This window comes from Macrobrachium rosenbergii, chromosome 10 (assembly GCF_040412425.1).
Source record: "Macrobrachium rosenbergii isolate ZJJX-2024 chromosome 10, ASM4041242v1, whole genome shotgun sequence".
Taxonomy (NCBI): Eukaryota; Metazoa; Arthropoda; class Malacostraca; order Decapoda; family Palaemonidae; genus Macrobrachium; species Macrobrachium rosenbergii.
In genome coordinates, this window is record NC_089750.1 from 44355525 (window position 1) to 44367686 (window position 12162).

At 38.0% G+C, this 12162-nt stretch overlaps 1 protein-coding gene across 1 annotated transcript; it reads left to right on the forward strand.

Annotated features, from left to right (window-relative positions):
* Nucleotides 1-325: 325 nt before the first annotated feature.
* Nucleotides 326-7661, forward strand: RpL10Ab (ribosomal protein L10Ab). Its single transcript, XM_067110201.1, has 5 exons — nt 326-434; nt 6187-6339; nt 6772-6920; nt 7107-7279; nt 7474-7661. The coding sequence occupies exons 1-5, from the start codon at nt 427-429 to the stop codon at nt 7642-7644; spliced, it is 654 nt and encodes a 217-aa protein (XP_066966302.1). The 5' UTR covers nt 326-426; the 3' UTR covers nt 7645-7661.
* Nucleotides 7662-12162: the final 4501 nt, after the last annotated feature.

Sequence of the window (12162 nt, forward strand, 5' to 3'; positions counted from 1 at the left end):
GTTATATCCGGTTCCAGTTGGTTTTCTTCTCCACTCTTTCAGTTATTTTTATTTCTTTTTTTTTTTAAACAAAGTTTCATCATATTTTCAGTGTACCCCGCCATCCAACATAGTTTCCCGTGCAGTCATTAAAAAAAAGGTGAAGTACGAAAGAAATTAGGGTAATTAGAATTTCCCGCGTTTCACTTCAATTACGAATAATTGACTGAATTCCTATAAGAGGATCATAAAAAATAATTAAATTTTATTTGTATCATATTTTATAATTATATCTTCAATTATTTAATTTTCTATTAAAATTCTATGAAACTTATATTCCAACTTTAGAAATTTCTGTCGTAAACTAAACGACATCCCGTCCTTCTCGGTGATCGGTCGAGTTTGGTCCCTCTCACTGTCGTACATCGTGGAAGGCGGAACGTCAAGATGACGAGGTGAGCAACATAATTGTTATTATTTCGTTGTTTGTGTGTTCCGTGGTCAGCGACATTCCACGTTATGGAACAAAAAGTATTGTTAAGTTTCGTAGTAAGTGTATCGTAGGCAAGTGTTTTACATGACCTTATATTCTGGGGTATTTTGTTAGTGACACCGTGGCTGACCAACGTGATTCACCATATAACCAAGAACCGTGAAAGTTTCCACATTGTAAATGATTATGGATGTATCGTTTTTGAAGATCACGTAGCCGATTGGTACAATTTGTTTAATGTGCATCCTAGGAAAATTGAATCACTCCAATTTACGTGGCAGGTCTACCGTAAAAGCTAGGGTGCGTGTATAACCTACGGTAGGGTTGATCGGTTTACTATCCTACTGGCGTAGCCGAAGGGAATTTGTCAGGAATTTTATTTTGGTCAACTCGTAAAGTTCTACCATTCTGTTCAGTTCAGTTTTGTAATTTTACGATTTTGAAGAGCTGTGCTAAGCTATAGCCAAACCTAACCTAGAAACATAGGCTAAGTAGTTGCTGGTCACGTTACACGTGGAACACATCGGAACGTTATCCTCTCCGGTGTTTAGCCTAAGGTGTAACTATTGTTGTCACAAACATCTGTGTTCCATCTCTGGTAGGTAGGTTATACGGATGGAGTCAATTTAGTTAATCCAGAAAGCTGCTAGGTTTCTGGGTGAGGCTGTCGCCCTACTGAAGGAATGCTTGGTTTGGCGGGAAGTAGCCTAGCCCATCCTATTGATAACCTAGCTCAGTAATTTTTGGATTTTCGGGAGGATTTTAATGTTTTCTGAAATTTCAAGTTCTTTCTTTGCTGTTTAGCCCCTCTCAAATGTGGGCCAATAGGCTAAGGAAACCAAGATTGAGGTTTTCCACATGGAGTTATCCTAGGCGGACATGAAATGTGTGGTAGCCTAGGCTGTCACAAAATTCATGCATTATGGAAATGCAACATTTTGGGTAAAACTGAAGACTGCTAGCCTACTGCAGCTGGTCCCTGCCAGTCAAAAATCAAAGTTTTTTTGGGAAAACGCAAGGTTCTAAAAAAACCCACTTTCCTATATTTCCCTGAGCTTTTTTGCTAAAAAATATTTATCTTTTGAGCTTTGGCCAGCAGTTGCACAGAATTAAATCAGGTTGGAAGGCAAGGTTATAATTTTCATTTGCTTTCAAGAAAGGGTGCCTTTGTTACCAGTGGTGAGCTTTATCACGCCTACCTGTCTCATTCTGCAACTAATTCCTCCCAAACTGGAAAACTGGTTTAGGACTTGCATGAAAGCTCCAGCACCATTATATGGATCATAAACCATTTATTCTTTTCATCTTTCAGTCTTTCAGTTCTGGTGGGTATGAAGTTTTGAGCTGTTGCTCATTCTCTTTCTTGAAAACACTTCGATCTGACATCATTGTCACTTTCTTTGGCCTCAGCACCTCTGCTGGCTCACCCTGTTATATTTGTAGTATGGGTTGGTAACTTCCTAAACCCCAGCGTGAAGGAACATACTCAGGACTTCAGCTGCACCCTGTATGTAAAATCTGGTATTTGATTACAGTTAATTAATTGAGAAACTGGACTGTTTCAGGCAAATGCTTTTATTTGAAGTCACTGTATTAGTCTAAATCTTGCCCATGGAAAGACTCACTTGGATTCTGATAAATTTTGTTTTTATGCACAGAAAAATCATTGCAAATACTTTTAAGTTCACTGCCTAATGTTTTTTTAAATCTTTTCCATTACAATCTTCCTCTTCATCACCCTTTGGACAGTTTCTTACTTTCTTCATATTGCTGTGGCCATTGGTGTTGTCCTTCAGTTCTTTTGGTTTTAGCCCACCACCTATATCCCCATAAACACTAACAATATGTTTTCCATCACCTGCAATTTGGACAATCAGATGTTTCTTACTTTCATCCTATTCATCCAACAGACACATGGGCTGAATATGGCCATATCTCCTAAATGTTGTCCAATTCAGTTCTAATTGGCATCTTTTCACCAGCAATCATAATAACCAACTTCTAAGAAACAACTGTAAAGTATTTTTTCCCAAGAAATAAAAAGACCATTTTCTGTTAGCTTATATTTTCCAGAAAGCAATTTTTTTTATAATGTTTACCAATTTTCTCTACTCTTATGATCACATTTTCATCGCGTTGCTTGCTTAGTTTCAATTCAAACCTTTTTCCCACATGGTTCACACATTCTTCTTTGATAACTTTGTCATAGGGCCCTTTGTTTCCATTCATAGCACACACTTTTATACACACCCAAATCTCCATCACCAATGAAATGAATATATCTAAATCCATGGCAGTGGATCGACCTCCCCCACAAAACTTTGGCACATTCAGCCTCCATCCCTCCTGCCTTTCCATCATAGTTTTTATTGCAATTACCACTACTTTCAAGATCACACTTTCCTCTATATATATCAACAGTAATCTTTTTACTTAGTAAAGCATACTCCACAATAATTTGAGGCCACATGGAAGTCTATGATGGCACCAGTTCCAGCATGTGATTGGTGACCTCTGGTCATCCAAGAATCATCTAAGGATACATCTATATCCAACACACCAACCCTTCCCAGGGTTTCGTAATGAGCAACAATACACTTATTCACTCTTATTCACTATCTTAGATTTAGATGAAAACTTATCAAAAATTATTAATCCTACATGATTCCGTACTTCATAATACCTCCATTTCAGTAGAGGTATCAGAGAAAGACTTGAACACAATCTTTGGTATCCACTATATCCCCTTCGATCCTCTAGGCTTTCATAAACTAAGTTCATGTCATGTTCAGTATAAACATCATTTACTTCAACACATGGAGGGGAAAAGTTTTGCTTGAAAACACACACTTAGCAGTTCACTTCAACATCTGTATCATCATTATGAAAATTCATCTCTGATTTTGCACCGCATTTGCAAGGAGCAGAAAACTTATCAAAAATATCATTTACCTTCTCCATTATTTTCATGTGAGTTTACATTATTTTCAAGTTCAGTTGCTTTTCTAGAGTTGGTGCTACATATTTGTAAATTCCTTGCTTACATCACTGAAATATTCAGGATCTTCAGGAAGGTCACTGTCACGTGGCAACAAAGCTGATGTAGAAGGTTCAGCCAACGATTGCTCATCTTCATGAACACCGCCACTGCCATCACTCACATCACTTATGATGACAACTATAGGCCTTTTTTAATTTCAGTCTAAGCTTAGATACTTTGGGCATCTTGCCAAATAGCTTTTGTGTCACTCAAAGACTTAAACACGGAAGAAATGTCGAAAGTTAGCTTCTACTGTCTAACTCTGACTTCTACTGTTTACTAGAAAACATTAGAAACAGAAAAGGGATTAGAAACAAACTGTGAAAAACATAACAGAAAACATTAGTTTCTTTCTACATATTCAAGGGGGAACTGTCATAGTTTCTTAATTTTTTTACTTTGATATAAAATGAGAGGTGACAATATACATTGTGATGATTGGTGCCTGACCCGGTGCATTACATTTATAATTATATTTTCGATGTGATAAAGCATGAAAACACTAAAATGACTATCAATGTCTTGAAATAAACACACAAACTATCATAATAAAAGATAAAAAAAAAATTGAAAATTTTTGGCCAGACCAATCTGGTGGTTCCTTTAACCAAACCAACCTTTCGACCTTCACTCGCTAGACACTGCATCTTTTCTAGTTCCTTGCAGATCAAAACCATATCAGCATAATCCAGGTCTAAGTTTCACATTTTCTCCCCAGAGCACCTGCATCCATTTCTCTCTTAACCCTTCTCATAATGTAATCCACGACTAATACAAACAACAAAGGAGACCGAGTGCCACCCTGAATCACACCAGACTTCAAATCAATCACTCAAACACCCATCAACCATCACTTTACAAGATGTGCCCTCATGCATGTTCTTGATAACTATCTGAGTTTTCTAGTATTCCATAGCGCCTCAAGATTTTTCCCATAGTCCTTGAAATACTATCAAAGGCCTTTTTCAAAATCAACAAAACAAAAACTCGGCGGAGTTTTCATTTGCTTGTGCATTAAATGCCTAACTGAAGATCTGATCACTGCAACTCTGCCCATTTCTAAAACCAGGCTGTTCATCCCACAGAATACCATCAACCACTGGCTCCAACCTATGCAACATTACTCTGCAGAAAATTTTCTTGGCTACAGGTGACAAAGTGATTCCCCTCCAGTTACCACACTTACTCAGATCTTTCTTTGGGACTTGATTGATCACCATTTTTCCAACCTAATGGTGGTATTCCCATCACCCATATCTCATTGCATATTATCTTCAAGACAAATACTAATCTGTCGTCCTCCACTGCAAACATTTCTGGGAATAAACCATCCTCTCCTGGTGCCTTATAATTCTTTTAAGTTTTATTGCCTTAACTACTAGTTCTAGCCTGATCTCACCTTCATCAATATTTAAATTTTACTGAGGAAGCAGTATATCCTCCTCTTGTGGGACTGGTCTGTTAAGAACTATCTCAAAGTGCTCTTTCCATTTATTAAATTACTTTCCAAATCCCTGACTGAGGTATCCTTACGCTTACTAGCACTGCCAGTCAGCACTTCAATTGCATTATATGCTATCCTTTGACTCTGACCATCATTTTTATCAAGTAATTTTCAGTTTCCACAACCTTTTCATTAACAACTTTTATCTCTTACTTAGTCTTCTAACTTCAGAATCCAGACTCAAGGGCTTAGTTCTTGCCAGTTCAAATCTTCATCACTAACAAAATGCATCTTACTACTCAATTTTTCTTCACCTCTTTATTTTATCATACCCCATGGTTCCTTGGACATCCACATCTTTTTTCTCAATCTGAATCATCTGATCATACAACCAGCAGCCTCATGGGCAAAGAACCAATTGGTTACCTTGATTCACATCCACCAGAAACATCCCTTCACTGGCCGCCGGAGATTCGAACCTCCAGTGTGTGGGCATCATACAGGCTGTTTGGTAGTTAGTTAGGAACCAATCCATGTGTTTGGACAGTACAATGCCCAGTCTACTCGAGAACAAGGCTCCCATGGTGTTAGTTGTTACTTAAAACAAATGGTTTGTTTGCCATCTCAGAATTGAGTTGGTAACAGTATTAGGAAAATTAACTGGTTATCTGTTAGTCTAACTTGAATGATGTTTTGATACATTGAAAAAGCTATTTGACATAGTTATATATTAAAACTTATTACTCATTTATATTATGTTTTGGGTGTGGCAAAGTAGGGGGCACATGTCAGCCAAGTATTTAATAAGTACAACAGACCGCTGGTTTAAATTCACTGGTAAGACTACAGTAGTTGCGTGGCTTGATTTCTACCAGTCACTAACTGGGACAGGTTACTGCCTTTCTTCCCCCCAGCCAAGTCAGGGCACGTTTCCGTAAGTTAAATTAGGTAAGATCTGGTTAGGTTAGGATCTGGCATTATAGGAAAGGTTATGTCCATTTATGTATGAGGAACCTGTCCCGGCCGACGACTGGGAGAAATCAGGCCGCACAACAAAAGGAAAGTTTTAACGATTTGTTTCTTTAACTGTGGGTAAATTTAAAAGATTTTATTCCAAATGATGTCACGTATTAGCTGCTGATCATGTTGATGAAAGCTTTTCCTGATTTTTGAGAAAGAGGAAGTTTTCTCCAATATTTTTAGAGATTAATTAAATTTATCCTCTTTCAGCAAAGTAACTCGTGACACACTTTATGAGTGTGTCAATGCCGTAATCCAGGGCTCCAAGGATAAGAAGAGGAATTTTAAGGAAACTGTTGAACTACAGATTGGACTGAAGAATTATGATCCTCAAAAGGACAAGCGTTTCAGTGGCACTGTAAAGTAAGTGTTTACCGAACCCCACTTGGACCTGTGATTGCAACATTTGCTGGGATTTTCCTTCCTTAGTCCCTTGGACATTGCTGAATGGCTTTCCCCTTGCAGTTGCAAATCATTGGTGATTGTGGAAGGTGAGGTATTGTCTGACCTCGACCCAGGGTCTTGAAAGAATTGGGGAGGTCTCTTGGCCGATAGCCTTAGGGTGTAAGTGCCTGAAGATTCTCCAATTGGGTCTAGTAGTTGGGGTAAGTTTCTAAATTAATCAGTTTTAAGATTTGACCATGTTGATCACTGAAAAGGGGGCAGTGTGAAATGGAACCTAGTTGTGTAAAGTACTTCTGCATACAGTAGTTTTTACAAAATCTTGTTCTTTTAGGCACTTGTAATATATTAGTGACTTGAAGTACAGTATTTTCGTTCTTTTTATTAATTTAGGTTGAAGCATATCCCCAAGCCAAGCATGAAGGTATGCATTCTTGGGGATCAGATGCACATTGATGAAGCCAAGGAAAATGATTTGCCCTGTATGTCTGCTGATGATCTCAAGAAGTTGAACAAGGATAAGAAATTAGTCAAGAAATTGGGTAAGCCTTTTGAAGTGTATGAGGAGTGTTAGAGGTGAAATATTTTCAGCAATCCAAGTTTATGATGAGTAAATTGACTGATCGAATTTGATGATAAACTCAGCTCACTCTGAGCCAAAATAAATTTGTGTTACTACTAGGGTTTTGAAAGAATGATTAATTTTATTTTTATTTTTATTTGCACAGCCAAGAAGTATGATGCCTTCATTGCCTCTGATGCTCTGATTAAGCAGATTCCTCGTATTTTGGGTCCTGGTCTGAACAAGGCTGGCAAGTTCCCTACAATGTGTACTCACTCTGAGAAACTTGTTGATAAGGTTGATGAAATTAAGGGAACCATCAAGTTCCAGATGAAGAAGGTATTGTACAATTGCCTTAACCATACATTTATATTTGGTGTGCATGGTAAAAGAATTTCTGTTGCTTTTTATGACTTGAAATGATGTTTGATCACGTATTATCTGATAACTTGATGTTAAAATTAACTGATTTTAAAAAACCTGTCAAAGGAATTCAATTATGTGTATGGTTATTAATTATTTCATCTTTGCAGGTATTGTGCCTTTCGGTTGCCATTGGTCATGTTGACATGGGTCCAGATGAGCTTGTCCAAAACATCTTTCTTGCCATGAATTTCTTGGTTTCCTTGTTGAAGAAGCACTGGCAGAATGTCCGGTCCCTTCACATCAAGTCAACAATGGGTAAACCACAGCGGCTTTATTAAATAAAGTCTGAAATACAGTTTGGGTATCTTTATCCTTTGTAGATTTTGTGTAGTGAGGTGTGTCATTTCATTGAACTAATTGGTGCTGCCTTAATTGTGGGAAATTGCTATAACAAATTCAACATGCCTATTGATTTTATGGGTCACAAGCAACTATTCAGTTTTTCGCTAGTACCGGATTCAGTAATAAATTGGAATCATATACTGTGATTTTGTAGATGATTAATCTTGCAATGTCTTTGAACCTTACTGAATATTAACTGTGCCATCATAACCAGATCTTCTCTTACATTTGTTCATAACTGTTCATAATATGGCGACAACCATGTTTTGTCAAGATATGGGAAAAGGAACAACGTACGGTTTTTTTTGTCCACATTCCCTGTATAATTCTTCACTTCAGTTTTGGTGGAAGTGTAGCACAAATGGGAGAAAAGCATGTGTTACTAGTTTACGTACAGCTTAAGGATTATCATACCTACAGTCGATTGTTTTAGATACTTTGAGGAACGGTAAAAAATGGGTACATTAACACGACCAACTCGAAGCTTTGCCTACAACAGTTGTTCAATGTGGCGAGTTGTATCGCAATAAAGCACTTGGAGTATTGAACTTAGTTCCTAGAAAAACTGCACTCATTCCGAGAAATTTTGTTTACAAAGGATTAAGTATTGAGTTGGAATTTTGCTTGAACCCCCAGGCCGTTTTAAAAGCTTGCCGCTTAATGAAACTTTGATTTCTAATCCGTGGTGATGCAAAGTGATTCTGTAAGATCTTGAAGACTTAACAAAAGGTGACTTGGAATGTCCCCGATATCCCTGCATGGCATGGATGTCATCTGACACTACTGAGGCAATGGAGGCAAGAATTAAAGTAATTTGGGCAAACAAATACTAATGTGATGACATTTGTATAGTCAAAAATGTAAATGTTAAAAACTTATTTTTAGTACCGTTGATCGTAAACATGTCAACAGAATATTACAGGTGGCTGTATTTCCTCTTGCAAGTTATGATTTCGGACCAGCACTAGAACGTTTTCTACCAACAGTAACCTGTTGTAATGTGCGCACTAATGGTATGCTGTGATTTAAAGTATACTATACTTGGGCCACAAAAGGTTGAGACACTGATTAGCACTGCTGCCATATTTTCTTGAACCCGTTTGATAGATTTGGCCAATTTTTTTCAGTGGCACTGCCATTTCCTAACAGTAATTAGAGGATTGTCCATTCGTCATTACAAAAAGCAAAAAGATAAAAAAATTACTTGTACCTTGCTGTACATTTTTCATTTTGCTCAATACAAAATTTAAGTATATGTATGTTTTTATATATATATAATACCTTTTATGCATATGTACAGACAATTTATGTATATAAGTGCATACACATCTAATACATTACTTAAAAATGAAGTCACTTTTAAGTAAAAGCAATCAGGTGGACTGTACACTCGAAAATGTCCATTTTCTGGAATAACTTTATCCTCGAGGTCATTCCTGAATGTACCTCTTGGATTAGGATTAAATACCTCCTTCAGCAAAATAGGTAAATGTGTCAACGCTGCTAACTGGGAAATTCCAACCTTTTGTAGCTAGAGCATAGAGTGAAACTGGTATTCCCAAGTATCAGTTGAGTTAACTTTTCAGATTCTATTGAAACTTTCAGCCAAGGCTGTTATCTCCAATGCCTTCATTGTTTTCAGCAGTGAGGGGTGAGCAGCCCCTACTTCAAAATGAATTACCTTAGGCATTACTGAACGTTCTTTGCAGCGTCTCTTCAGCTCCTAGCTGCAACCTTGTTCATTCCTTTTACTGTACCTCCGTTCATATTCTCTATTCCATCTTACTGTCCACCATCTCCTAACAATTGATTCACAGTGCAACTGGGAGGTTTTCCTGTTACACCTTTCAAACTTTTTCACTTGACTTTTGTTTTAGCACTGAATGGCCCTAGTTGCCCAATGCTTGGCATGTATGCCTAAAATCAATCGACCAAATGATTTAGCACTGTGGGATGCTAATGCATAATCATTGTTGAAAGTGTCATCTGTTGCTTTTCTGGCCAATACAGTATTGTTAAAAAGGTTATGAAGTACAGCAGTTTAACCAGACTGCTGAGCTATGTTGTAGGTCTGACCCAAAGGATTTGTCTGTTTTTATTTTATTAAACTAACGCCTTACAAATTAATTCTCACACAAGGGTAGACCCAGCAGAAGTTAGTGTTTTGCTAAACTAGTACAGTAAAGTGGAAAAGTGAGTCGTAAGTTTATGGAACTAAAGGGAGGAAACTAATTGAAACAGAATCTTGTGCTCTTTTTGAGAAGGATTTTGCATAGTTTTAAAGTATGATTCAACTGGATTTTATGCCTCTTTGAACTTGCTTGTTTAGTTTCATTTGTATAGGCTTGCAGGAACTTGGACCCCAATCTTTCAAGGTCACCATCATCTCTCAAGACAGAGATGGGTTACTGGGGCCAGACATATTTCTGCATGAATACCTAAAGCCCAGCTCCTTTTTCAGAGTAAGTTGTTAATCATCAGCATCCATATGCATGCTTGTGACAGCGAGGTTTTAAATATACTACAACATGTTCAGATGTCCATATCTTTTAAATGGTTTGCGTGCAAATATATTTAGTCACATGCAAGCTGGGTCCTACGAGTTCGGGACGATTAGGCTGTATTATTTTTGACCATGAACTTGTTAGGCTGTCACAACTTTGGGCTGTAAAAACATGGTGGAAGCTCCTTCGGACACCGTGTTTAGTACTAACACTAGGGGATCAAAGTATTACATACACCCATTTTGGCTGTTTGCCAGTTTGAATGTTACGGCCTAAATGACTCACGGCCGAAACGACCAGCACCCTGTCCTACATGATTAGTTATATGATCTCATCAGTGACATCTGGTTCCTTATTACAGCAAGTTATGTTGACTTCTGTACATATAGACAGTAGGGAAAATTGAGATGCCAAAGTTACAACTACCCCCTAATGATTAGGTCATTTGATCTCATTAGGTGTTACCTTGGATGCCTGTTTAGCCATGAATATAGTGCTTTTCATTCCATAAAGAATGCCACACTGAAGTAGTATTGCCCTGTCTTTTGATTGGTCAATATTGTTTAATCTATGGGTATTTGGTATTTCACATGACCAAATGAATCCCAGAATGCTTAGAAAGACTTTCATTCTAATAATGTACTCATAATGTTCCACTGAATCTTCTGTATCAAACTGTATGTATGTTTCTGTGAAGACGCCAAATGTCTCGCCATTTCACATATATTACGCTACTGCGTTGTATTCATTAATCTGTCTCGAATCTCATGCAACTGTCCATATGTGGAATTTTCTGGCCTTTCCATTGATATATGTTTTATCATTGTACGTTTATTATGTCTCACAATCGCCATGTTTGTCTGTCAACAAACACAGATGTCCGAAACATAACCTCTGTTTTGCCCTGTCTGTGTGTAGAAACTACTTTGCGGCTTGCACCAGCCAATAACAACTTCGAAGATTCTGTACATTCATTCAGTAAGGAACCGCCAATAAACCAGACAACACCCAGCCAGTATGTCACTTTATACCACCCTTACAATCTTTTCATTTACAGAGATAAATCCACTTCTTCGAGTTGCCATCTGTGGGAAATATATGCAGAATTAGATCTGTATTTCCCTATCCTGTTTGCAGAGCAACTGTTCACTGCAGATTTGTTGGGCATCTTTCTTAAACAGCTGCAGTTTAAACAAAATTATGAACAATACCAGCCTCAAATATTTTTTTGTAAACCGACTGATCATGTAATGCTAAATTTCATAATCAATCATTTCATGTGATGTTACGATCATTACCTGTGCACTAGAAGTCAGTTTTTGACCAGGTTTTTTAAGGCCTCATATTCCCTAGATCTTGGTTCAAGGGAATTCATCTGTGGTGAATGTGCCAATTGGTACTGTTCTCAGAGGAAGAAGTTTAAATCCAAATGAAAGAAGACCAAGAAGATGCCATCAGTGGGTGAGATACCTCCCTTCATCTTTATGGCTCTTTCTGGTGCCACACCTGTAAGAACAACTTCTCTTGCTGTGACCATTCCTTGTAATGATCCCAATGTTGCTCAGGGTAGGCCTTGCGGGGTTGGTATACAACCCTTTGTAATGGATCAGGCTCTGTGCTGTTCAGCATTAACCTCTGTAATGCTAGACCAGGTTGCAAGGTTCTAATCAGTGTCTTGGGAGTTTCTGGTAGCTCACTGACCCTCCCTTTGGCTGGGGAGCCTAAGTTTGCTGCCTTTTTGAAGCATTTGGCTTAGATCAATGCTTACTTTTCAGTAACTAATGCTGTTCTTCCTGCTACAACTTCCAAATCTTCCTTGTCAAACTGAGCCTGGTTGACCGTGTCCTTGGCTGCACAGGAGCTAAAGCAAGAGGTGTAGTGTTGTTAAGGCCAAGAAGTGCATGTCTGTCTTCCACTCCCTCAGGAAGGAGGGATGATGACACATGCTTG